The sequence below is a fragment of the Betta splendens genome, chromosome 21, assembly GCF_900634795.4.
Source record: "Betta splendens chromosome 21, fBetSpl5.4, whole genome shotgun sequence".
Lineage (NCBI taxonomy): Eukaryota > Metazoa > Chordata > Actinopteri > Anabantiformes > Osphronemidae > Betta > Betta splendens.
The window spans coordinates 8,838,273-8,866,171 of record NC_040899.1 but is presented as its reverse complement, the minus strand read 5'-3'; the positions used below and the strand labels follow the sequence as shown (position 1 = coordinate 8,866,171).

General features: G+C 48.2%; 2 protein-coding genes across 4 annotated transcripts; one reads left to right on the top strand and one right to left on the bottom strand.

Moving 5' to 3' along the window:
* The first annotated feature begins 20 nt into the window (after nt 1-20).
* On the top strand, nt 21-14,177 carry LOC114847143 (dynein, cytoplasmic 1, intermediate chain 2a). 3 transcript variants are annotated; one of them, XM_029136578.3, is made up of 17 exons: nt 21-172; nt 969-1,086; nt 1,370-1,484; nt 2,187-2,274; nt 3,278-3,337; nt 3,712-3,827; nt 7,983-8,069; nt 8,279-8,441; nt 8,535-8,634; nt 9,371-9,496; nt 10,663-10,809; nt 10,895-11,008; nt 11,466-11,599; nt 12,552-12,696; nt 12,801-12,941; nt 13,070-13,195; nt 13,275-14,177. In XM_029136578.3, exons 2-17 carry the CDS (start codon nt 979-981, stop codon nt 13,386-13,388), a joined length of 1,884 nt encoding a protein of 627 aa, XP_028992411.1. In that variant the 5' UTR covers nt 21-172; nt 969-978; the 3' UTR covers nt 13,389-14,177. The 3 variants fall into 3 exon arrangements, with proteins under 3 accessions (XP_028992411.1, XP_028992409.1, XP_028992412.1); XM_029136576.3 differs by having other exon boundaries at nt 3,278-3,367; XM_029136579.3 differs by lacking the exon at nt 3,278-3,337.
* LOC114847142 (electrogenic aspartate/glutamate antiporter SLC25A12, mitochondrial-like) lies at nt 14,126-27,823 on the bottom strand. Its single transcript, XM_029136575.3, has 18 exons — nt 27,636-27,823; nt 27,054-27,107; nt 25,712-25,854; nt 25,407-25,522; nt 24,806-24,945; nt 22,873-23,019; nt 22,661-22,799; nt 22,079-22,172; nt 21,257-21,341; nt 20,036-20,117; nt 19,163-19,321; nt 18,405-18,457; nt 18,101-18,181; nt 16,366-16,506; nt 15,275-15,413; nt 14,987-15,145; nt 14,760-14,850; nt 14,126-14,681 (listed from the first exon to the last, which is right to left on the bottom strand). The coding sequence occupies exons 1-18, from the start codon at nt 27,645-27,647 to the stop codon at nt 14,486-14,488; spliced, it is 2,031 nt and encodes a 676-aa protein (XP_028992408.1). The 5' UTR covers nt 27,648-27,823; the 3' UTR covers nt 14,126-14,485.
* Nucleotides 27,824-27,899: the final 76 nt, after the last annotated feature.

Here is a 27,899-nt window from a genome sequence, read left to right as displayed (position 1 = left end):
TATAAACTGGCACAGCGACACAATTGAACACGTATTGAAGCGGTGCAGCCATGTAAAGGCGAATCTTCGCTTTCTGTCTCTTCCCAGCATCCGTAGTCGGTTCGGTAGCTCGGTTGTTTTGCCTCAGTGTTGGTCCAAGGCATTTGGTGTCAATTTGAGTACTTGACTTGAGGTTAGTTATCCACACATTAAAACACACTCGCTGTGTTTGTAATATTTTTCATTTATTGCTCTCTTTTTGACCCATTCGCTTTATTGTACGTGTGGTCATTCCATGACAGCGCTGTAGCCCAATGTCCGGTTAACTCTAGCTAGTGGCTAACAAATAGCGTTACCGCTAAATAATAATTGGATAAATGTGTCAAATCACAACTTCGTGACTAGAAAAGCGTTATTCAACACATGATATTAAGTTATGCGTGATTCTAGACAATATGCATTGGCTGATGTACAACAAATGTGTAAGTAGCGCTATAACGACTCATAAAGGGAAGCTAGCTTAGCTTTTGCACCGGCCGAGAACAACTGGATGCTTTGAAACTTGTTTCAGGTAACTGGTTGAATAAAACAAATCGACACCAATCAGAGTCTGAAGGTGTACACACCAAACGGATTTGGCTGGAGCCAAATAATTTCAATTATGAAGAAAACCCTAAGCTAAGCTAACCGGGTGTGGACAGTTTTACCAAGTGCAGGGCGGGGCTGTGTGTGTTATCCAGCTGACAATGACCCGTGTTCACTTACTACTAAGATTGGAGCTCTGACTCCAAACAGCCAAGATGATCTACAATAAGTAGTATATTTATTTTCCTGGACAGTTTCCAGGAAAATTTGAGTTTGAGAGTCTGGGTAGATAGCTATGCCTAGTGCTGTTCAAGGTGGTACTGAAGCTGACAGCAGGTGGTTGTTTCTTTTTACTGATGAGGTAATATATTACTATATATAATATAACAGTAATATATTTGTAGCTGTGGCATCATGTCTGACAAAAGTGAGCTGAAGGCAGAGCTTGAAAGGAAGAAGCAACGTTTGGCACAAATCAGAGAAGAGAAGAAAAGAAAGGAGGAGGAGCGCAAGAAAAAAGAGGTAACTTTAACATTCAATTCACTTATACTCAACACTGAAGGGGTAATTTGGAAATATTTATGTTGAGCTGCGGCAGCCCACGTACAAAAGACTGTTGGCAATTATTTTCATCAGAGTTTAAGTCAGTTCAGAGAACTACAAATCTATATTAGGTGTATTGATTGATACGTTACAAACAACTTGTTTTACCTACATAATAAAGATTTCTTTAAATTTACATTTTTTTTACCCTTTGCTTTGATGACAAGTAACAGTAACCATTGGTGCTCGCTTGTGTTTCTAGGCAGATCAGTTGAAAGATACTACATTCCATCAGGATGATTCTGACCTGGATAAAAAAAGGCGTGAGGCTGATGCGCTGCTGCAGAGTATGGGCATAACCCCAGATGTTCCTGTTGGTATGTTTTTGTTTGTATTCTCTTTCAAGCCTGTCACATACATCTACAGCCTAACAATTAAACTAAGACTATTTATTTAAAGCAGTATTTTAGCTTTTAATATTAGTATTTGTTATCAAAACTATGTAATGTTAAAGTTAATGTAAAAATAGAAAACAAGAAAAGACATGTTCTAAATATGAAGTGATTTATTGGACAAATGTACACTTTAATTCAAAATAATACAAAGTTAAATGTCCCAGTGTAATAAGGTTTCTTTATATGTCATTATAATCTTTGTAGATTTAGTTTCCTTAGCACAGGTGACGTGTTATTATTCCCAGGCTTTGAGTTGTGGGGTGATTTTTCCATTGCTAACAGCAGGTGGCAGAAGAGATCCATACAAAAATCTTTATAGGCATCACTGCCAATGTACAAGCAGACTCAATAGAGAAATGACAAAACATTTTATATATTTGGCATCTTCAGCTCTTCTCCATTTATTATACAAAGATTCATTACATAAACATCATTACTAAGGGATAATGTCAGTAAAACATAATACTACTTTAGACCTCAGAGGGACCTTTTTAAAAATTTAATAACATGCTTCACATGTGAATTAACAAAGTTGCAGCCTGGATGCATTTGTGCTTTGTTTGCGCAGAACACCTTAGCATTTTTACATTCCAGTAGATGATTGTCATCTGTCTCACACTTTAGTCCCTCCTCCAACGTCTCCAACGAACAAATTGGCGGACACGCCAAGTGATGCAGGGAGCCAGGACTCTGATGGAGCCGTGGGACCCAGGTAGACACAAGCATGCATGCACACACACACACACACCTGAACAACTGTTTAATCCTAAATGTTTTTCCTCTTACACTACATGACTTTTAATGAGTCACAGCCATGCCACGGTCACTGTAAATGCCTTTGAGAAATGCTTTGGCCTTTTTCATGCTCATTCTTTTTCGGTGGCCTTGCCAAAGCTTCTTAAGCCTAATCAACTGTAGTTGTGTCGTACAACAAATTAGATTGACAGTACGACAGTGAAATATCTGTGTGCATTGCAACTTTGCACAACTTCAGAGTGATGCTGTGAATAGATGTAAAGCCTGATTATATTAAGACCAACTGAGCTACAAGTCTCATACCATTATAGTGAATGATGGCAAGTTTGTGCCAACTGAGTGCATGTTTATTTAATTTGTGTGCCGTTGAATTAGGACGATCCTAAATTAACAATAAAACAGCAGGCTGCTGCGATGCCTGGGGGACTTCTTAACCCCTAATTAGAGCCCCTTCCCTGGGCTGAAATTCAAGCTCCCCCAGTGTCCCATCAGGGCCAGGGAGCTGTTCCCCCTACGTGTTGACTCATTTCCCTCACCAGCATGGCCATTTCCTACACACATGGAGGTCATGTTTTCTCCCTGAGGGTTCTCGCTCTCTCCCTCCCTCTTTGTCTACACAACACTCAGAGTCTTTGGTGTGACACAGTTCAGACTGTATCAGCCCTGCAGGCTGCGCATTGCACCCTGTGTCATCCCACTCACAGGGCCTGTGTGTCCATGCATTTTAATGGGATACATTCTTCCATCTGAGTGTGGTGTAGACACATTCAAGCTGGATTTGACCCATAAAAACAAAGGGCACACTTTTAAGTGCGTTTCATTTCTCTAAAAAACGGTTTGCGACCTAGGATTCAATCAGCATGTCGTTTGCCGCAATGCTAACTTTATTTCCTCTCTTCCTCATTTGTGCTTGACTGTCTCTCTCACTAATGCTGCCTTGTTGCTGTGACACTAACCAGGAATCTGCACTGGGACTCTGACCCGTCCACCCTTCAACTTCACTCTGATTCTGAGCTGGGGTACTGGACACTCTCTTCTCTCCTTTCCTGGTCATTTTCCCTTCTCTCAATCTATGGCATGAATAATTTGTCTCTTTAAGTCATTATTCAGCTAATGCACTCCAGAAAGAAACTGTTAAATTGTGCATGCAAGAGTGGTCAGGCAGAATCTTTGAATTAATTCACACTGGTTGTTAAACTAATCTGAGGTCTTTGCCATCACATGAAACACATTTTTTTTCTTGCAAGAGTCCACTTGCAAGGAGGTGAGAATTGCTCTAGACAAGACGAACTGCAACGGTTACAATAATAGCTCTTTTGTTTGTTTATCTCTTTAAAGTCTATACTGCCTTCTCTCTATGTTGTGCAAAGCTTGAGTTGTTCTTTGCTTTTAGGCGAGGAACTCAAAAACTGGGAATGGCCAAAGTCACACAAGTGGACTTCCCTCCGCGTGAAGTTGTGTCCTACACAAAAGAGACCCAAACACCTGTCATTACCCAGCAAAAAGAAGGTGATTGTCACAGAATTTTGCAAAACACACAGAGGTTTCAAGTGCATGAAAGAATGAATTATTACTCAGGAAAGCTCCATTAAAATGTATAGATTCTCTGTTCTGTTAAGTGTTGTATTTTACTGCATGTGGCCTGTGTGAGTATGAGAACTGGAAATGACCAACAAGTGGAAGATATTTGATTTTACCAAGCTCTGAGATTAAAGTAAAGGGAAAAATGAGGCCCAGGAAACAGAAGAAGTCAAAGCAGATATTAAATTCAGACAAGCACTGCTCCCCTGGACCTCACGCAGCTCTAAAACCCATTCTGCTTTGTTTTAATTAATGGACAGGATGAGAAAAACCAGTGACAGGAAGCAGAAATGCGATTGCAAGCGAAGATATGGAGCAGCACGCACACGGCCACGTACTGCTCTGAAGCATGTCGATGTGTGTGTAATTGCGGCTCTGAAGCTTTCATGTGGCTGGCCAAAGAGAATATTTAGACTACTACTAACATCCACATGTTGAACACATGTTCAATAAAATATGCAATATTTGTGGGTGTGCTGCTTGTTCGCGGTTGATTTATGTAACGGCAGCTGGTGAATAATGCGCTCGGCTGAAATCCTGATTGGGATTTTTGTTTTGTGTTTTCCTTTTATTTTCCACAAAGCGATATCAGAACTAGTCACAGAGCTGACAATACTTCAAATTACAGTTGCTGGAATGAATCTGCCTGCAGTTGTTTTTGTTTATTTGCATCAGCTAACACATCGTTCTAAGCATCCTTGAAAGCCTGGTTAGGATTTTAAACAGTGCGCTGATTGTTGGTTGTTGCCCGATCAGGTGATGTGTGGAAAATTGGGAGGTGGCATGCGGCGCGAGGAGGATAAAATGGTGTGATTTTTGTGGACGTGTATGAGCAGAACTAGTGAAGGATGAAGAGCATCCCTCTGTTCCTGGTGGCTCTTTCCTCTGGACTGTACTGGGCATTGTAAAACTGTGTTAAACAACGATGGTTTCTGCCAGCTGTTCAACACGGGGCCCCCCTTCCCCTCTCTGCCACTATGTAATCATTTCATCAACTCCCTCGCTTCCCTGTCTTCTCCCTTCACCGAACAGGCACATAACAAAACACACTCAGTGACATTGTGCATTTTCACACCATCACTTCTGGCACTCGATGAGACGGCATCCCCCTCCGCGGCTCGCTCCCCTCGGCGCGCTTTTGATGCGCGGGGTGGCATCGGGCCCGTTTTTTGTGATTGAGCGATTTATCATGTTGTCAAAAGGAGGTAGCGGAGCAGCACTCTCAAGGTCAGCGGGCGGCGGCCACGCCGGCCGTGCCCCAGCTGCCGCTAGCCGAGGGTTCCCAGGTGAAAGGAGTGAAGGATTTAAGGTTTTTAACATCACCTGCCCTGTTGACCCGAACAACGACCCCCTGAACCACAACTTCACGCATACGTGACCTGTAGCCTAGTGTGCCCTGAAATTTGATGTCCTCTTACTTTCATACATCTGTAATAAAATAACCTCCACCTTAGTTTACATGCCGTATCTGTACTTATTCATATTTGTGACCCCTGGACAACATAGATGCGCATAGTTTTTAGCTTTAGGTAGTTTTGGTGATTTAAGTGGTCATATTTAGTTTATGTGTGTGATGCTGCTTCAGCATCGCACTACTATTATGCAGCGTCATTATGCCATCCTCAAGAAGAGGCTGTAATTATGGAGTAAGATATTGTTGGAGGTTTGGGGGGAGGTGGGGATGCGTGGAGTGCTTGGTCTGGTGCAGGCTTGTTAGAAATACGAGGACGCGCATGGAGCAGTTTAGTAAATCTAATATTTAATTGAATGTGATTGTTTTAATCAGTCTGAATTCAGAGGCAGGTTAAAACTTTTAATCACAAAAGCCCTTAATGGCCTTCTTGTTTCAAGTGCCACTTATAATCGTGGTCAGCTTCTATGCACTTGATGATTAGCACTGTTAAATGTCTATTGTATGCCTCTATCTTACAGCAGCTAATTATTTAGGATGTAAAATGCGGTATGTTCCCTCACTGCGTGCTTGTGTCCTTTTTTTTTTTTATAGCGTATGATGTAATTGTTGTTCTCGGTTTCATTTAAGAGCATCATGTAGGTTTTCTTGTAAGAGTAATGTGTATGTTATCTGAGTTTGAGGTTTCAGGTGGAGATGGACCCACGGTTGAAGTTAAAAACGAGGGACTCCTGTTTGACGAACCGCGTCCTGATGTCTGGTTTTTATTAGCTGTGGAGGTTGTTTATTGAGAAAAAGGCTACTAGAACAAGTCAGGTATAACAAACAAATGTGAAAATGTTGCATTACAATAATAGCGTTGTGTGCATTTGTGGCAGAGTTGTGGTTTCTCTGCTGGCCTTTATTTGCCACAAACAGACTTGCTCTGTCTGGACATATAGAAACTGGAAGACACCTGCAGCGGAGGGCAAAGGTTGTTTAGTTTTTATATTTGTACATCGCTGGCTGCATGCCATGTTTGCATTAATATATTGTCCATTGACTAAGACCTGTGATTACCCCCCTCCCCTCCTGTCCAGCTCCTCCCTAAAAAGCTTTTATTTCTTAAGTGGTACAAAAGCCATAATTGGGACTGCTTTGAGAGGGGTGTCAGTGTATGGGACATTGGTGATCCGGTTGAATTCTGTTAAATGCAACCCCCCCACCCCCCACCCCCTTTTGCTAGGCGCTGCCACCCCCCCTACACATCCCCAGCGGGGTCACCAGGATCACTAGCTTTTCTCCAAATGGCCATTTTGGCTGGCAGGTGCATTATACCCTTTATTTTCAGATTGTCTATCTGCTCCTAATGCCTGGCAGGTTGATTGCTCTGGCTGCCTCACCAGGGAAAGGGCTGACGAGCACGGCCGGGACTAGTTGAAAGACAGTGATTACTGTTTTCCTTTAAGCCTGATTGAGGCCCTTGAAAGGAAAGATTTTAACTGTCTCCTGCTGGTTGCAGAGTATGGCCGTACATTGAAATGGCTTGTGTCATCAACCCAGTTCTGTAAACTCATCAGTGCACCCAATAACCTTCTTCCCCAAACCTCCGTCTGAGAAAGGGCATAAATCACTTTATGGACAAAGTGACAGATGACATTATCATTTAGATTATTTCCGTAGGAAGGAAATACTGGCGTGTGACGCTGCCGTTTTAGATTAACTCTAAGACTCATACCAAGATAAACGCCCAGAGGAAGCAGACCAATATTCCACCTCTCCTCACAAGTCTCTTCTGCCTTTGCTGATATTTTTCCTGCATTGAAAGCATAGGCTGTATACCGTCTCAAAGGGATGTTTTGAAAGGCGTCTTGTCGTCTTTGAGGTAGAACCGGTGTGCAGTTTGCCAGCTGGTCTGGCCGGCCCGCATTTTGTTGTACATTCTCTGGGGCTGAATAGGAGTCGCGGGGACCTCCTGCTAGGATGGTAATTGCGCAGGCTTGCCGTTCAGGGAGAAGCTTGTCTCGGGGCAGCCAGGCGGAAAACCTCTGTGCCATCCCCATGCCACCTCTAAGAGCACGAGACAATCCCAGCATCACCATCTGCTTTTGCACCATGCCGTCATCTGGTCAGACCAATGGGGCGGCCCCGGGCAGCTGCTTCACACCCTCAGCCCCGCTGCCCCGTGGACTAGAAGGGGGTAACCTGCTACTGGGACACAGAGGAGGCTGCAACAGTGACAGCTCCGCGCTCTATTGAATGGCCAGAGTCTCATTAACAGTTGGGAAAGACGAGGGTCCCTATGACAACAAGACGCCCGCTGTGCTGTGTCTCTTTAACACAAATGACAAACTTCCCTGCTTTAGAGGAGCAGGTTCTTTTTTGAAAGACGACATTGTGCTGACAGGCCAAACAAATGCAAGGCAGAGATACAAAATCAGTCTGTCGGCGCGTCCGTAATCACCGAGCGGATCTTAAAGTGACGAGTGGAAAATAGTGGAAGTGGAAGATGCAGTGACCAAAATGTATCGCAATACACAGCACGTAAAGAAGTGACCTTTGTGGTTCTGTGAATGTGTGTTTCTTGTCGTTGTAAAAGTTATGACTGACAGGTGTTGTAAAGAAAACTTTTTGCTTAATAATAAATAGATTCAAAGCTGCGCCGCTCACCATTTGACCTTTCTGATCCACAGAGGAAGAAGAGGAGGAAGAGATTCCACAGCCTCAACCAGTAGTTGAGACGCCGACTGAGAAACCAGATCAGAAAGAGGAGGAGGAAGGTACTTCACCACCAGCCATGCAGGATAATTGAGATGCTCTAGTGAAAGTGACCCACTTCACTTCTTCAAGAAATGTTACAATTACACATAGTAGTTGAATCTATGAGGAGGTTTCTGTCGCTTTAAAGCGGCCAATCGTTTTGTATATCATAGTGGCCACGGGCTGCAGGTATCTTGATGACATTTCACAGTGGCTTTTCCTTTCCCAGCTCCCCCTCACGAGCTCACAGAGGAGGAAAAACTCCAGATCCTGCACTCGGAGGAATTTGTGAATTTCTTCGAGCACAGCACTCGGATTATTGAGCGGGCTCTGTCAGAGCATGTGGACGTCTTCTTTGACTACAGTGGTCGTGACCTGGAGGAGAAGGAGGGGTAATAATTGGCCTGCTAGTGCTTTAAAAAACTTTTAATAGTCTTCTGAAGAAGTGTTTTTTTATTGATTTGTGGCGCTTTGTTTTTCTTCAGTGAGATTCAGGCGGGAGCAAAGCTCTTTCTCAACAGACAGTTCGTGGACGAGCGCTGGTCCAAACATCGTGTTGTCACCTGCCTCGACTGGTCTCCACAGGTTATTTCAAATGTTTTCCATTTTCATTTTTGTGTTTTTATAAATAAATAAAAGGATAACTAGCAATTATAAAAATGTCAATTTATTGTGTTATGCTCAAGTGCTAGTGATGCTTCCATAATTAAAACAGCTTAAATTTGCATGGCTGTGACAATTAAAAGTATTTACTTTGAGTCAAAAGTCCCTCAGGAAAAGTAGGTTATGTTTTGCACAAAATGTCACTTAGCCAGAGGCCATAATGATTTGTTTCCTCTGGTGTCCAACGTTATTTAATGCGTGATTCTCCAATGACTTGTGACAGTGATTGAACACCAGCTGTGAGTTCACAGTGTTTACTTGCTCTGAGCGATAACCACGCCCACACACAAACTGTAAGTGTCAGATCACGTATTGGAGGTAGCAGGGCTTAATGATTTATGGACATCTGGAGTCGGTTTCCATAATCATTTTCTGTAGTTTTAAATTATTAGTCACAGCGTGTCGATGTTTCTTCAGAACTGTAATACGTTGTTAAAATTCTGAAACGAAGTAAAAAGCGTAATTTAGCAAAGCTTTCCAGGGTTTAGGGTGACTTAAATGAGCCATAAATCTTTAGGAAAGGATTACTCACTCTGTAAAGCATTTAGCAGCCACACAGGGCAGGCGAGGCTTGTCCACATGGAGCCATGCCTCGGGGGCACGTCTGTCTCTGCCTGACATTCTTTTAGGCTGAGTTTTTTTTTTCCTCTGTCACCAGTATCCTGAACTCCTGGTTGCCTCATACAACAACAACGAGGAAGCTCCCCACGAGCCGGACGGTGTGGCATTGGTGTGGAACATGAAGTACAAGAAGTCCACGCCGGAGTATGTCTTCCACTGTCAGGTACAAGTCAAACTGTCCCCATGCTTCTGGCGCCCCCCCTCCTGTTTACAGGTGTTTGTCTGACTGCACGCAACATGTTGATGACCGCCGGAGAAGACCTGCGACTGGGAGTTGGATAGAAACTGAGCACTGCAGCAGGATGAAGCGTGTGGGGCAGGGCTGGTGATCATGTGCATCTAAACAAGGGCCCTGTGTTCAGACGAGCCGGCAGGGAGAGCCGCAGAGCTCTCCTCTCCTCTCCTCGGCCCAGCCTTATTATAAGCCTGCCCCGAGGCTCATTCGCCAGGACGCGTTGAGTACAACCACATGTTGCTGCCTACAGACGGGATGTAGGTGCAGCCATAATGCTCATATTGAAGTGTGAGCCCGTTTTCCCACGTGCCTTCAGCGTAAAATAAGGTCTTCCTCATCATTGTCACAGTTTTTGTCTCTGCTGTAGAGAGCACGTTCTTACGAGCAGCGAGGACACAGAGGAAGGTGACATCCAAACTTGCGTAACACAATTCATAAATCAAGTTATAATCCAAAAATAATGAGCAGCTCCGAGCTCTGTTTTATTTGCATTGTAAGAACTGAGGCATGGGTGGTGAAATGTGTTTGGTTGTATTTGAGAAGGGGGAACATGCACAGACCATTTAACTTTGAGACAAAGCAGGAGAGGTTGCAGCTTTTCATGTTTTGAGTAGTGCCAGATTCAAACGTGTTGCTTGTATAAATTTTGTGTTTTATAGTGAACAGTTCTTCCTTGTGGTCAGTCCTCGGTGGGAACTGACCAAAGCTACAAAAAACATACTCTGAAATAAACACCTCAAATTGGGGAAGAAAAAAACATGAACTGATAAGCAATGAACTTGCCACCTGGTAATTTCCATTTGACCAGACTACTATAGACTACTGTATAGCAAGCTTTGAGTTATTAAAAGTTAATTGTCCGGGGAAGACTTTTGGAAAAAATGTTTTGACCTCACAGATGTTGCTTTATTGAGCTGTTAAGGATTGACAGGAGTCTGGATACCTTCCCTGCTAGTTTGCTGGGATGTACAGTCATGGGAATTCAGACCTGTCATTCATCCTGTTACTATAAAAATAATTTCTTTCATCACCAGAGACTCTAAACATTTCCCTTCCCATTTTTCCCATCCCATCTTTTTTTCATATACATGCAGTCTGCTGTTATGTCGGCAGCCTTCGCCAAGTTCCACCCTAATGTGGTGGTGGGGGGAACATATTCAGGGCAGATTGTCCTGTGGGACAACAGGAGCAACAAGAGGACCCCCGTGCAGAGAACCCCCCTGTCGGCAGCAGCTCATACGGTAACTCGGCACACAGAGATGGAGTTTCCTGCCTCTTTATTGTGTCAGGGCGGAACATTTAAATTTGTCCCTGCTTCCTTTCCAGCATCCGGTTTACTGCGTGAACGTGGTCGGCACCCAGAACGCCCACAACTTAATCAGCATCTCCACTGATGGCAAGATATGCTCCTGGAGTCTGGACATGCTTTCACAGCCTCAGGTATCATAGAATCTCCATCTGTGCCAATTATATTAACAAATTTGGTTTAAAGGTTGAAGCTTAACTTAAGCATCATCACAATGGTTTTTACTGTTTATGTACTCTTGTCTCAAATGTCCCGTCCCTCCCATTCGGGCTAAATGGTCAGACTCTTGTTTTCCCCGTCCTGTTTGGTATTTCCTCTGGCTTTAACCTTATTTCTTCTACAATTCATTTTTCACTTTCAAGGAAATTAACTTTGCTAGCTGTGTCAGTTCGTCCATGCTGCCAAGACCTTGATGTCAAACTTATATTTTTTATAAAGTGCTAGTTGAAGTTACATTATGCATTAATAAACTGTCAAGTGATTTTTATGGGTTGTGCTTGGCAGAGCGTGTGTTAACACAAAGCCTGAGCAGGGAGCTTGTAATGGATGTTGTTCCATGACCCCACCCCCACCCCGCCTCCTCATCCACAGGACAGCATGGAGCTGGTGTTCAAGCAGTCCAAAGCTGTAGCTGTCACCTCCATGTCTTTCCCTCTCGGAGACGTCAACAATTTCGTGGTGGGCAGCGAGGACGGCTCCGTCTACATGTCGTGTCGTCATGGAAGGTGAGCACAGGCAACCGTGGTCCCCAGCGTCCTTCCAGAGCAGCGCCAGGAAACTGAGGCAGCCTGTTAGGCCCACCTAGGCCCGCGTGTCAAATAAATATAACCCACTCACTTCCCAGCGCAGCACAAATCCAACACTTGATCTCCTGCTGTTTGAGGTTTCACTCCTGCCCAGTCATCCTGTTTTTCTTTTCCGCTTGTCAGTTATGTTTGTAAAGGTCATTCAACATAAACAGGGCACACATGCAGAGGAAACAAATCATTTTTTCCCCCCCTTCACTGTACGTTTTTGTGGGTGAGAGAGTTTGCTTACAGTCGGCCATCCCACGGAGAATTAAAAGTACAGTCCATCCCACAATGTTCTCATTTAGGAGGCAGGGGCTCCCTCAGCAGGGGAAATGTAACTTAAATCGGAGCTGCCACTCAGTAGTTCCTCACTGAATGTCCTGCAGCATGCCCAAAGACTGCAGAGACTGCTAGGTTTCACACAGCAGCATCACCTCTGTAATTGGAGGAATAATTTTCCACCTCATTTACGGTGGTATGATACTCTCATCGCAGTTAATAATGCATAAGCATCACTCATGCTGAGTATTTACCTCTCTACATCAATTATCAGAGCCTCTGTTGGATAACAACCCTGCAACATGTGGTTGAGGGGTTACAGGCACTTTTACCACCCTGCTGGTAATCACGATATAAGTAAATGATTAACGTGATTGCGTCCAGCAGAGGTCTGCCCGTGCACATTGGCTTCTTTCATGCTTAATGTAAAAAGCGGAGTGACTTTACGTGATCGTTCCGTATGTGCAGAATACAGAAGTATCCACTCACAGCCTTTCTACCGGAGGGCATCATTCCACATCTGCCGCTTCTCAAAACCGAATTAGTCACGGTTAATTGAATCTATCAGTATGTTTTCACTCACTTAATCTGTTTGCTCCCACCTCAGCAAAGCGGGCATCAGTGAGATGTTTGAGGGCCACCACGGCCCCATCACGGGGATCCATTGCCACACGGCTGCCGGGCCCTTGGACTTCTCTCACTTGTTTGTTACCTCCTCTTTTGACTGGACTGTCAAGCTGTGGAGCACCAAGGTATGAATGCGAGGTCCAAAGCATGACATCTTTCCAACAGAAAGGAGCATAATGACAAATATGGTAAAATGCTAGAAACAATGGATTTCTTCTTATTTCTGCAGAACAACAAACCTCTGTACTCATTTGAAGACAACTCAGATTATGTTTATGATGTCATGTGGTCCCCAACTCACCCCGCGCTGTTTGCCTGTGTGGACGGAGTCGGACACCTCGACCTGTGGAACCTCAACAATGACACAGAGGTAGTGTTGCACACACAAACAGCACGTGTGCTTTCAGTGAACTCTTGCGCGGAGCAAAAGCAGACACAACACACTCAGAGGCAGCCGAGAGGGCTTCCACTCCTCAGATTTTTGTGTTGCTGTTCTAGGTGCCTACTGCCAGCGTCACAGTAGAGGGTAACACAGCCCTCAACAGGGTCAGATGGGCTCATTCTGGCAGAGAAATCGCTGTGGGAGATTCTGATGGGCAAGTGCTTGTGTATGATATTGGCGAGGTGAGGAGGCGTCTTTTAGTTCCTGTATCTTATTGTTTTGTAGTCTTCAAAATAAATTCAAATCCTTGTTTTGTCGCAGCAAATTGCGGTCCCACGGAACGACGAGTGGACCCGTTTTGTGCGTACGCTGGCGGAGATCAACGAGAACAGGGATGAGACGGAGGAGCTGGCTGCCCAGCGCTTGGCTGCATGATCCAGCCGCCGTGCACGTGACACTTAAGGGACCAGCGTTGTGCTTGTAAAACTGTCTCAAGACAAAGACGTGACCGGAGGATGAGGTAAAAGAAGTATGGACGCCCCCAGATTTCTTACGCTTTGGAAACTCTGCCTTCTCAATGATCTGTACCGTCACCGGTCTTCCTTGGAATAACACGAGCGACAGGGCTGTCAACCTCAGACACTAACACAAAGCCATAGCTACAAAGTCCCAACAGCCCTGTTTTCAACCAGATGCCTTAAAGTTTAATTTTAATCACCTGTCTTTATTTACAGCATATTAACACGAGCCTTAATTTGAAGGGTTTGAGCCCATGTTCTTTTCAGTTTTTCCACACTGCGTCATCACGACAAACACTTCTACAGGTACAGTAGCTTTCTCCATTATCACCAAAGTAGTAGTGAAGCAATCACATCTGAAAACATCCAGGAATGTCAACAGCTCAATGCAAATTTTGTCATTTATGACTCCAAATATTGTAGAAGACGTAAATGTCCAAACTCCACGTGTCTCTGCTTCTTTATCTTGTCTACTGCACCAGACTGCACGTAATCAGTTCAGCTGGTTAGACTCAAAATGGTTGTAAAATCATCAATGCTGTAACTGCTCAGTGATTTCTAGGTCTGTCATGTACGTTAAACCCAGTGTGTTTCCCGAAGAGTCTCGAGGTCTGGTGTCAAAACTGAGAATGTAGTTTTCACACAGTACAAATGAATGATTTAAGTGTTTTATTTCAATAAAATACAATAAATACACTTAAATAATTTCCAGCATCCCGGGTCATGATTTCAAAATAAACACTTTTGAAAACATCTGTACATCCTTGTGTCTTTGAAATGTCACTGTGACACATGCACGCCAAAGCTATTGCACACTAGAAAAAAGCTTTAACAATCACCCATAGTGTCATATGTCCCTCTGTAAAGAAGTACAGTATGTACAATAAAAATGTGCAAGCAATGCAAAGAAAACGCGATAAAGCCATATTCATGCAGCATTCAATGTAAGGCGACTGCTCCGATGCACTGAAGCCTTTAAGCAGGTTAGATTACTGCTGGAGCGTGCGGCGCCGTCTATGAGGTCTGAGTCTCCGCCGGCTGCACCGTCACCGCTCCAGAAGGCTTGAACTTTGGCAGGTGGAGGCCGAACTTCCTCTCCACGCCGGCGAACGTCGCAGCGGCCAGACGGTATCCGCCCACGTGGTCTGCCGTCACCGAGGGGAGGTCCTCCATCGCGGGTTTGGCGACGGGCTCGGAGCCGGCAGGGCGGCTGGGGAGAGAGTCGGGTTAGGAGGAAAGGCACGCGGGTCCGGTTCACGGAGGCTCCTGAGGGTCGACGACCACTTACTGTCCTCCAAAGTCCACGTAGAACCACCTCTGCAACAGCTCGTAGGTCACCAGGGTCACGCCGAACTGCGGCGAGGATCTGAAGACGCGAGCTGATGGGAGATTGTTTCAAACTTTCAATATGAAATTTATTAATCCTCAGGAGGCTTCCAGACAATTACAGGCGCCACAGCGAGCCTCATTTACAGTCACGAACCCGCTTTGACGTCTCCGAGTGCGTGCGTTTACCTCCCGCGCCCTTCCAAAACGCGCTGAAGCCTTCCTCCTTCAGGATCTTCCTGAAGCAGTCGATGACGCCGCTGTACGTGGTCTGGCCGGCTCGGGCCGCCACCTGTAGCCTGGTCTTGATGACATCGGCGGGGGTCACCAGCGAGGCAGCGGGAACGCCTGCGAGGTTCCACAAAAGGCATAATGAGGCGTCCCTATCCGGCGCCGTGCGGGGTGTGAAATGGGCCCGGCCGCGTGGGGGGATACGACAGGAGGAACCGAAACGGGTCGCGGCTTCCCAGATGTTACCTGCAATAGCTCCAGCTGTGAGCAGCTGCAGCGCCCCCAGCCTGCCCTCCTCGTCCGTCAGCGCCGCCTTCGTGTGGGCATAAACGGGGAAGTAGATGGCAGAGAAGGGGATGTCACGGAGGAAGCAGGCTTTGGCTCCCTAACGGGACAAAGAGGAGCGTTTAAACGCACGGCGCGCTGCACGTGGAGCATCGGGAGCAGGGGCCGCGGTTCAGGGGTCTCGCTCCACCTCTCGCCCCCCGGGGGGGCCTTCGGTGCTGGCGATGGAGCCGAGCGCCTCGGGCAGAGCTGCACCCTCCAGAGAGGAATCCATCACACACACACTGTCTGTGAGACGACCCCGGCTCCTTCCACCAGGAGGAAGCCGGCTATTTTTTAACAAGCCACGCGCTGTCTGCTCCTCATTAAAATATGGAGTATGAACACACGGCCGGAGCTGCAGGAGAGCAGTAGCAGAGTGTATTCCTGCACTAATTTGTTGTTGGCTCCTTTGTTTCATTTTTTTTCCCTCAACACGGTTTCGGAAAATTGCAAACAGTCAGAAAATAGTGTTTGAAGTTGAAATGTCTGACGCTGATTTCCATTATGTCTATGTACACACAGACCGGTTGCACAAATACAGTAGTTTTTCATCTGTGCATAATTATGGGAGAACGATCAAATCCTATTTTAATAACGCAGCAGTAAAAAGTATGATTAAGCAGCTGTTTACATTCAAGTCAACAAATTTGTATTCACCTGTTAGTTCATACATGTATTAGCCGTATACTGTTAGTTTTGCATCATGTTAAAAATACTTGCTACTTGTAGGATTCCTAAATAATTCCATCATCATCACTATCATCATCCTCATCATCATCAGCTTCTACATGCCAGAATAAAGACTATTACTACCTTACGCCTGGAGCCAAATGTTCCCTGTACATTTGTTCCTGAAACCCCCTCCATCAAACTTGCTCCCCTGTTGTTTCATACACCGAGGGTGAACGATGGGCACCTGTTATCGATATTACATTCCAGGAACACCCCAGCACCTTTCGCTGCCCTTTCGCGACAGAGGTCGATGCTGCGGCCGTCACGGGACCGCTTACCTTGTAGAGGCCAAAGAAGCCCAGCTCTCTCACGACGTTCAGGGCGCTGACCCTGGGCCCCGTCGTGATCTCGCCGGCCACCTGCAGACGGATCTTAACGATCTCCAGAGGATTGGTGAAAATCACCTGAGAACCTCCAGCCTGCGGGAAGCAGCGGCACAAAAACAGCTGGTGAGCGGGGTTTGGGGAGCGGATGTGCCGAGGCGAGCGCCGGTGCGCGTTCGAGGGGTGAGCTCTGGGTGAAGACGGCGATGATGTGTAAGCATTTCTTTCCGGGTAGGATTTTTCAAATTATCTCGGTAAACTCCGGGCACAAAGGGGCCCGCTCTTGTCAGTGCGTGGCCTTGACAGGAGGAGGAAAAAGCAGGCATTGATGGAAGAACAACAGGGGTCAGAGCAGAGCGGGCGGAGGGTGGTTGGGAGGCTGTGACCCTGGCACCGGCCCTCTGCCCCCTCGCCTCCCCTGAGGCGCCTCCTGTGGCAGGGTGAGCGGCCCAGCCTGGCCTCACCCCGCACACTTCCCCAATTCAGCCGCGTTCCCAGGGGAGAGCGCTGAATCACCAAGGCGGCTCCGGGTCCCGGCAGGCGGTGCCCTGGAGGCAGAGCACCCTCTGACTCAGGCACATTTATCACCCTCCCCAAATCTAATCAGGCCCCAGGACGGCTGCCTGTGACATTCAGGGCAGGGGTCTTATCTGTAAACATCCGAGGAGAGGTCTAAAAAAAGCTGTGGCACATTTAGTCATTTTCAAAGTGGAGGGGAAATATCCGCCGCTCTGAAGATTGATGCGCTCGTCCTCCATCTTTTATCTTCAGTTCTCTGTTCGGCTGGAAGCGCTAATTTAACAAGCCAGTGTCATCAGATTGACTAGACCTTTAAAGGTTGGGCCCGGAGAAGTTGAATTAATCAGAGAAGGGAAATATTTTTCATGTAATGGAACATCTCCGTCGTCCGGTGTGAGGACCTGTGCGGTGACCACGCCTCAGGTTTGGAGCCGCTTGTCAAACTCAATCACACTGAGCCAGACTCCGCTTCATCCAGGACCCTCCAGGGCCTCTTCCTCCAATTACACCATGACAGAGGTCACAACCCCCAAAGTCCCGGCTCCACTGCCAGCAACCTGTGGGCTCCGCTCCCCAGTCTGCCTGTTTCACTCCATCACAGCCAGAATTACACATTTCATCTAGGGCTGCACTCAAAAGAGCTTTTTATGGACAAAATTCAATTAAAAAAAATCAGCAGAATTTAACTTTTCTGTTAAGGGCAAAATGTTTCCAATGAAACCACATGACGACTTCTCTGTCTCACACTGATTGTTACATGCTGTTATTCGGTACTGTAAACAAAAAAAAGGATATAGAATCAAATAAAAATAGATAGATAATAACACAAATAATCAAACTGACAATTTGACAACTACCAGAAATGTTGCGACCAAAATAACCTGCAAAGATTACAATATCATGACCAAAACAGGAAATTAGTTCATTCAGTTATTGTTCAGACAGAGAATCAACTCAGGTACTGAAGTATAAAGACAGAAACTAATCTGAATGAACAGTTTATAAAATGTCACATGTCAACACAGTTTAAGCCACTGGAACACATTAAATAATGTATTTCTTGTATATTTGCTTACTTTGCTTATTATAAATAGTCCTGTATGTGAGTTGTGTACATGTATATTCAACTACTAGGTGGATGTCATCAGCTAGAGACCAAAGCAATGCTTACACATCCGCCCGCGAGGATCTCAGCAGGCAGAGGGATGGCATCATCCTGTGTGGTGAACTTGTCTCTGACAAAATCATTCACCTGGAAAAAAAAAAAAAGACACGGAGGTAAAAAAAAAAAAAAAAGGCCGATGAGACTGAGACACAATCCCCATCTTGATAGCGAGGGCATTAATGTTAACTTGTGGTTGCCGTCACATCTTGATTGCGAGGAGTGTGTTTCCTCTCTGCGCATGTTTTTGATTCCCGGCGAGTCGCTGGGAGCGACTTTGTGATGGCTCCGAGCCGCGAATGGAATGACTTACCGTGAGTTTGATGGCTTTCTCCGGGGCAACGCCGATGAGCTGCGGGAGGAGACCTGCGGAATATTATTCATAGACGCCATTAGAATACCTGACGGAGGAGAGGCGCAGTCTGGGTTCAAATGAATGCACATGTTTTATCTGTGCTGAGTGGATACATCCGCTGACAGCCAGGACAATGTGAGCTGCAGGGTTCTTGTGCGTGTAAAACAAAGCCATAAATATTTACAGATGCGGCCGATGCGTATCGTGCACCCAGACACAAAGGTCCCTTTGAGACGGAACAAAGGTCCAAAAATACGACCCGGCCTGAGCAGAGGCTCGATCTCACTGTTGGTGGGGAACAGAGGGAGCTGTGTGGTCACGGACGAGGTGGAGGGGAGGGGGGGGGGGGGGGGGGGGGTGCCACGCCGCCGCGCCGCTTCAGCGCTCGTCCTTCATCGGGCCGGCAGAACTTCTGAAGGAGCCGCTGAGCGACGGCGGCTGGCGCGCGGCCAGAGGACGGCCGAGCGTGTCCGTCTCCCAGTCAATCGCTGGCTTATCATGTGCAGGAGACGGATGGAGAGAGGAGGGGGGGGGGGTGGGGGGGGGGGGGGGGGGGGGGGGGGGGGGTCAGTGCTGCAGCGGTGGAGGTGGCAGCAGATGGCAGTCTGCTTCCACAGCCTCCACCACCAGTGCAGACTCATCCGGAGCCCGAAGGCTCCTCGCATCATCAGCGATGCCGGGCCGCGTCCACGCGTCACGCTCGACGGGGGCGTTACCTCTGTAGAAGCCGAAGAAGCCCTCGTAGCGGAGCACCTTCTTGGCGCAGTCGAAGCTGTTCTTGTACATCAGCTCCCCCACGAAGGAGCCGGTGGAGCGCTGGTTCTGCATGCGCGTCTTCACCAGGTCGATGGGGTACACGGCCGTGGCCCCGGTGGCTGCGAGACGGCAAAGAACAGGCCACAACGAGCCGTCATCGGGCAGAAACACGCGGCGGTCATGAAATGTTACTGAGCTGCGTTCAGGGAAGCAACGCAAGTTGGACGCGGCAGAACTTGTCACGTCTTGTTTGGCGTCAGAGTCGACTGTAATGACGCTTCTGTCAAACACAGAGGGGGAGAAACGGCTCATTATCACCGCCAACACTGGGCCGTTCACCTTGTGATACACACACACACACACACACACACACACACACGCACACACACACACACACACACACACACACACACACACACACACACGCACACACACACACACACACACACACACGCACACACACACACGCACACACACACACACACACACACACACACACACACACACACACACACACACACACACACTCTCGTGGACGGACCGCGTCTGAGGCCCGCTTATGTCAGACGCTCCCCGGATCCGCTCCTCCCGCCGTAATTACGCCCCGAGATTCCACAGAGTGCGGTTCCGGAAGATTTGTGTCATTCCAAAAGCTCCCCGACGACGCGCAACGACAGCCTGGAGCCGGCGGCGGCGGCGGCGGCGGCAGCACAATGCCGGAGCCTCATAGCGCGGGCCCACAATGGCCGCCCCCGGGGGCCTCGCGGGCCAGCGCGGCCCGGCTAAGGTTACCGCCGCCGGGCCCCGGGGGGCTCCGCAGACATGTCACTCACCTCCGGCAATGGAGCCCAGGCTGAACCTGTAGGCAGACTCTGCGGCCTGGAGCCAGACGGGTCGGGACGCCTCGTGAGCGTGCTGTGTGGGAGAGAGAGACACCGGCGGTCAAACGAATGCGGGGATCACACACTGACCATTAAATCCAGCCCAACCAGATACATCGCGGAGAGGAAAATGGCGGTGGAATGTGGCCGCGCTCCGTAACGTCCGCCCCATCATCCGCCGGTATTAAATGTCACGGACAGACGGGCTCTGGAAGCGGCGTGTGAACCCGTAGCCCCTACTTTTCCACATGCGCCGCTTGTGGCTGGTTTTAAGCCGAAGATCCTCTTTGATATTTACAAGAAAGTATAATTTCTCTCTTATCTCCTCGTCTGTGGGTCAGCGTTTGATGTTGAAAGCCGAGCCCTTAGCTTTCACTGTGGTGCGCGGGGGGGGGTCCATGTACAGATAAGCATCTACATGAATATTACACGGGCCGAGCGGGACTCGGCTAACGTGTACATGTGTTTAACTTGTCCCAGACCAGATGAGGGCCGATGAGTGGAGCTCTCCTCCTCCCAGATGCTTCCACCCAGGGCCGCATGCTAACAAGATCGAGCTCTTGATCAAAGGGCTTAAACAATTAGCCCACTTCCACTAAACTTGATTCCTTGTGGGGGGGCGGCCCGGAGGACCCGGGCCGCCCCCCCACAAGGAATCAAGTTCCAGACCTCTGAGTCCCAGGAGCACGAGTGGCCCCAAAGCCCCGACTGCAGCCAGATACGGGGCCGCGTGATCCGGCGGAGGCAGGGAACTATTTTGTTCTCCCACATCCACCTTGACTCCCACTCCCCTTCCACCATTACCGGGCTTTGCCGAAGGCTCCTAAAACTCCTCAAGCCCCACACTGATAAAAGCCTCCTATTAGCTTCTCAGATGTGTGATTGCGGCTGATGTGTATGTGCTGCTATACGGAATAAAATGGGGAAACCCTTTCATGGAGAGGTGCAACGCAACAATCCATTTATCCTCTATAACTATAATTGGTGTACTTTTATCTAAGAGTTCAAGTAATGCACCTCACAAGGGAAGAAAAACATGGGTACTCTGCTAATTCAGTGGCTGAACATTCTCCCTTTTTTTTCCTCCTCCTTTCTGAAAAAGAAGCAGGAGGAGAGGAAGGGGCTTTGATAAAAGGCAGGAGGATGCGAGGCGTATTAGAGTCATCAGGCTACCTGTCTCTGGGCCTCTGCTAGGTGGTACGGCATGGCTCCTTCCTCCAGCGGGGCTATCCTCTCGATGTCTGCGTGGTTCAGCCGCCTTAACGAGCAGCAGGGGGGAGAGAGAGCAAGAGAGAGGGCGAGCGAGCGAGCGAGCGAGAGAGAGAGAGCGAGAAAGAGAGCGAGAGAGAGGGAGAGAGAGAGGGCGAGCGAGAGAGAGAGAGAGAGAAAGAGAGAGAGGGAGAGAGAGGGAGAGCGAAACAGAGAAAGAGAGAGAGAACGAGGGAGAGAGAGAGAGAGAGAGAGAGAGAGACCAGGAAAAAGCAGCAGAGAGCGGCAGCCGGTGATGTAAGATTTTCCACAGAGCCTTTTTTACCGGCGCGGAACTTTTAAGTTTTGTGCGACTTCGGTTCCAGCTTGTATAAACAGCAGACAAACAACGCTGGACGAGCGCCCACGGTCTAACGAGTGAATTAAAGTGTTTTGTTACTAAAACGTTAGAGACCCAAAATGTCCCCCACCGGCCTGATGCATCATAAAAGCTGCAGCCATGTTTTATGTTGGCCTTGTAAAGCGGCCAGTGGAGCCACTGCTGCTAAACACAACGGGCAATAACTTCATCTTTACAGCCCATAAACAAGCCTGTAACATACTTGTTGTTTACGGTGGAATAAAAAAAGCTACGCGACTTCATGGAAATGCTTTGAATGCACATTAGGAGAAGAGAGTGGAAAAACAAAGGCCAGCGAATCTACTGTAAATGACTGGAATCAGCTGAACATGTCCATGCTTTTATTTTGTACATGTTAGTGTACGGAGTCATGGGGGGACACTTACCCGGAATGCGAGTGGAGACTGACGAGCTGATACAGGATGTCGATCTCCATTGGAGTGATTTGCCCAAACTTATTGGCAGCGTGAACAAACTCCTCTACAAGGAAAGAAGGGAGAAATGAAATAATGCAGCAGAATGAAGGCACGGGCTCATAACAGGCAAACACAATAAGGAAGGAGGATTCGCTAATACGGGGCCTGTTTGTTTTGGTGCTTTTGCGGCGGCTCGATGCTAAACTGGACATTAGAGGCCATTACGGAAAAATCCGCCTTCGCCTCCTCGCTGTGCGACGCGTGCGTTCTGTCTGCAGCCCCCAGTCACGCACGCACTCACATGTGCTTCCTCACGCCTGCCTGCTGGGAAGCCCCATTACCATCAGGGGGTCTCCCTCAAAAGGAACTTAATGGTAGTTGCAGAAAGTGGGAAAGGAGTTAATTATTCACTTCCCGCACAAAGACCTTTCCGTCAGGTCCTGGGTTCAGTATCAGACACAGTGCAGGAGCTTCACGTCACAACTCAATGGAGCGGATGTGGTTCAGATCTGATGCACGGGCCTGTTGGAGGTGCTGCAGGTGGAGGGGTACCTTTGGTAACGAGGGTGTCTCTGTGCGTGCCGGCCAGGGTGCTGTAAATCTTGCGCACCAGCTCCATGTTGTTGAGGAGGGCGTTGAAGGCGTTGAAGTAGGAGAAGCTCACCATGTGGGAGGTGCCGCCTCCCGCAGCCTAGATGAAGACAAAACGTGTCCAGGATCCATTTCTGATAATTAACTGGGGAAGGACCAGTCGAGCGACTCACAGAAACCAGGTTCTCCTCCACAAATGGAGTCAGCATGTGATGCCTGATGGTGGCCATGATGTCGCTGAAGTCCAAGGCAGTGATGGCGCCACTTTTGCTCTTGTCTTTCTGAGCAAATGCCTGGCGGGCGTGCTCCAGCTGCAGCTCCTGGAGGCACACACACACACACACACGCACACACACACACACACACGCGCACGCACACGCACACACACACACACACACACGCACACACACACACACACACGCACACACACACACACACACACACGCACACACACACACACACGCACACACGCACACACACACACACACGCACACACGCACACACACACACACACGCACACACACACACGCACACACGCACACACGCACACACACACGCACACACGCACACACACACACACACACACACACGCACACACACACATGCACACACGCACACACACACACACGCACACACACACGCACACACACACAGGGAAGGTCAAACCATCAGAGCCCAGAGTGTGTTGCCGTGATGAGCAGCACCGCATTACGAATGAGCGGTGAAATGGAGGAAGAAAGTATAATACCAGCGCCGGGGCCCATGTGAAAGTCAGTGCACGCGACGACGGTGTCACACACCGACGTTTGCAATCACCACCGTCTCTCCGGAGACTAATGGAAACCGTGTCCCGCGAAGTCAGACCCGGCGCAGCGGAGCGGCCGGCGAGGCGGTCACAGGTGTGTCTCCGGGAAGATGATTCGATATGACAGCCGTGCAATCAGACGCGGAGGCTGACCCCGGGTCAGCGGCTGCTGTCAGAGCTCATCGCGCGGAGCCGGGTGATCACAGGGCAGCGCTCGGCTGCTACTTCGCCTTTTCCGCGCTGCTTCTGACAAACTAATCAACAGATTGTTGCTGGAGATTAATTCCCACGATGTTTGCTGATTATATCCGCGGATATACAGGCCGATACCTGAAATTATTACTATTATTACAATTTTCCACCTACTGTACTTTGAAGTGCAGCCAAATGCCTCAACAACCACAAGGTGGCAGAGACAAGGTTGTTTAAAAAAAACAATCACACGTACTGTACGGAACACGGGGAATGAAATGAGCTCGGACACGAGAAGAAAAACAAGACAATAGCAATAATGGATGGAAACGAGAGCCCCGCTCGCACAAGGGGGCCTTTGGCGAAGCGCTGGGAAGTCCTAGTCAAGTATGATAAACCGCAAAGTGCTGTGAGGGATCCCACACTGCAGCGGGGCCTGTTTAACTCCGGGACCACCCAGCGTCTGCAGCCCCCGACTCCACACCCGGGTTCTGGTTTCCCTGACTGCTTCGCTGCTCATTCTGCAGCACACGAGTCCCATTGAGACACAGGCAACAACCAGTGGGAAAAAAACAAAACGGCAACTTTATGACACCAAGTGTCAGGAAGGCGCGCTGGGACGCCACTAACCGCCGCCCAGGAGACGAAACGCCGACCCCACCGCGACGCCATTATCCGTCCAGATCATATACATCATGCAGTTCACTTTACGTCATTTCCATTTGTCCCTCAGCGGGATAAAAATGTCTCACCGCAGGATGAGTGCTTTCACATTTATTGATGCACACAGACTTTCTAATCTGTTTCAACGACGTGCTGTCAGTATGTTGTTTAGCGTATTATGTTGCATTTCCATAAAAAAAATCGTTTCTGGTGAGCAGCTGAGTTTAATACCTTTACACCGTGCTCTGCTATTATCACGAGGACAAAATAAAAGCGTTCAAGCGAGACTGTGTAAGTTTGAGTAGTTTTCGCCACTGGTCACATACAGTAAAGCGACTGCTTCAGTTGCACTAGTCCAAAGTCATGAGTGATGCTGTTAAGGCTGATAATAGGCTCAGTCGTTTGGATATGATTTAAATTAAAGTTATGGTTATCCTTATTCATACCTGCAGAAACTGGGTGAACTCGGTGTAGCTGAGGTGCTTGTTTCGTTCGTGGCCAAAGTGCAGCCTGATGAACTCGCAGTCCCAGTTGAAGGGAATGTGGTGATGGACTGTGGTCTGGCTGAAGATGTCGCGCGCATTCTCTGGAAGAGTCAGACGAGAGTGAACGGTAACAGGAGACAAAGGGAGCAAAAAAAAAAAAAAACCCACACGCAGGAGAGATGCGGCGGAGGCGAGCGTTAAAGCGGAGGAAAGGGTCCATTTGGACTGTGACGCTGAATAGGCTGTTGGACAGATTCGCTCCTTTTAACTTTTTGAAGGATTTGAGCCCATCCCGCATAAGCACCGCTATCAGCGTCGGGCTGCTGTGTGGAGGCCTATTGCATCGAAGGAGCAGGGAAAAGGGCCGTTTTGTAAAAGTCTGCATCCTCTACTCGTGTCAAACTGGACCCGTTTCTCTTCCTGTCAGAGCTGGTTAAGAACAGGGCCCAGTGCTCACGATCAAACCTTCCAGTTTGGCCTATGCAATGCTTTATGGACTTCATGGAAAACTCTGGCTCCTCTACCCCCCCCCCAGTAACAACAGTGAGCAGTACATTCATACCGAACGAGATGTCTCCTGTGCCGGTCTTGTCAAACAGCTGGAAGGCAACTATGAACAGGGCATCGGGGGCGCATAGGACGGATTCAAACGCCAGGAACTCCTGGATAGAGATCAACCTGGAAGAAATGAAGAGTCTTCTCTCAAAAAAAAAAAAAAAAAACAGCAGCCCTCGATAGAATTTCACCTCGCTTCGCTTTAAACAGCATTTCTGTCGCTTTCCGTAACACGGCGATCGAAATCGGCCGACGTCATTCATTAAACAGCGACTGCTGAGGAATGCGTGAGCAGCACCTGTGTGGACTCACCCGTCCTTGGTGGTGTCGGCCACGCCAGCAATCAGCTCCACGGTCTTTGGGTTGTACTGCGGCTGTGTGTGCAGGCCCAGGTAGCTCTGGACGAAGTCCCGTGGGGTCATGTAATGCTCTCCATCCTCCACCACGCTGGCGTACTGGGGAGGAAGCAGGGACAGTGTGTGAACAGTGCAGCTGCTGAAATGAGCATTTTGAGAGAACAACACTGCGCAGAATGTAAATGGTGCCATTCGCAATCGATAGGCAGATACGTTTGAAGGTTTTTATGCTTGAGAACCAGTTAAGGTTGCACTTTGTTATTAACATGCATTTCCTCATGTTTTTTGCAGAAAGATTTCACCCTCACACCGTCATACACTTCCATCCCTTCACAGCAATGCAGTACATACAGTTTAGATGGTGATGCTTTGATGCAAAGTTCTGTTAGTTCATATAATTATAAAGAAGTTCTGCCCATGTAGCGACACCAGCAGCTCCATCTTGAACAGTACCCATCGGGTCGGGTCACTGTGGCAGCGTGCTGGCCCCCGAGCGCTCCGGGAGGCTTTAAGGAGTAAGGTCATTTTTAGAGCTGGGCTTGGATTTCAACTTGGAACAGAGATAGCTCTGGAAACACAAGCGCCACATGAACTGGCAACAGAAAGGCCACGCTAATGCATCTGAGCCAAGCTCGGAGCGAGAGAGCGCCACATAAAAAGAGAGGAGTGTGGGAGGAGACCTTCACGCCAAGTGTTTTGAGGGCTACAATTCAATGCACTCATCTGAATTAATGTTTTAAGTGAAAATATTAATTCCAAGCAATTTATTGCCAGATTTCTCCATCACATGATTGTGTATCCATTCACCCTCACAGTAGGCCTCAAGTAGTTCTTAATCAAATTACACAGGCAGTCAGAACGAGCTTCTAGTAATTAACTCTTCCACCTGAATATGCATCATAAATTAAACAGCCCTCTTTTAGCGGAGTCAAGAGACGTGGAGCGACCATAGAGTGACTTGTGACTCAAACAGCCTCTGCTTTCAGGGACAAGTTTACACTCTAAATAAATCCTGGGGGCGTAAACAGAGCGGCAAACTAACAGGCAGGACTTGACTGAGCAGCACAGACGGGGCATAATGAACGAAATGAAGGACACGCTTAAAGATCCGAGCACACGCTAGGTAAAAACAGCTCCAAATATAGTCCTAGCATTTGTGTGACCTTTGCTGAACCATGTCTCCAATGGACACCACATAGAAGCTACTCAGACCTCCAGACGTTGGTCTGTGTATTTATGTGTATTTAGATCATGTGTTAAAGCTCCAGATGACAGGTTTCTGTAAATGGCATTCTTACCTTGAGGAAAATGGTCTTCAAGTCATGGGGGTCGGCTCTTTTTGTTGCTTGCACCTGTAACACACAAGTTGGACTTTGTTATGATGAGAACTTAGCCGGGACGTCATTGATCACCCGTTCCGCTTGCGTCCACGTGTTAAATTGGCGATTGAATGAAGAGGAACTTTAGTCTGTCACTGTTTAGCTACGATCTCCACGCAGTCGGACGAGCCGCGTCGATCCCAGACGCGTCTGACTCTGACGGCACCTCCCGCGGCGTGCGCTGCACGAGACGTGACAGCCGCGGCGCGATCCCTCCGGGCTTCGGAGCTAAAAGCCCCGCTTCCAGCCAAATCTCCCGTCTCGCGCGCACATGCAACAGGGGGGAGCAATTACAGCGGTCTGCGCGAGGCCGGCAGAGATGCGCCCATGTAGAGATGCGGGGAATAAAGTCAAGGGGCAGCCGCGCTGCGTTACAGGCAGCGGACGCGAAGCGACGCGCCCGCGCAGACACGCCGTCCGTCATATCCCACACGGAGACCTTCACGGCCGCTTTAGTGCCTTTAAAATTAATATCTGATAAGAAATATTGACGGGAGTCACCTTGACCGCCATGCTGGGAGTGACGTCAGCCGCAGTGGACTAGCGCAGGCGCTGGGCATCGGTATGACAGCGGGCATGACAAGGCAGCCGAGGTGTGAGGCGATGAAATATATTTAGCTGGGAATTGTCCTTTCCCGTGAGCGAAGAGGTAAACGGGGAGAGAGAGAGAGGGGGAGAGAGAGAGATGCTCTGACCACAAAGAAGCTGGTCAGCAACATTTATTGCATCGTTTCCTGTCTGCTCGGGTCAAACGAGGACACGCTT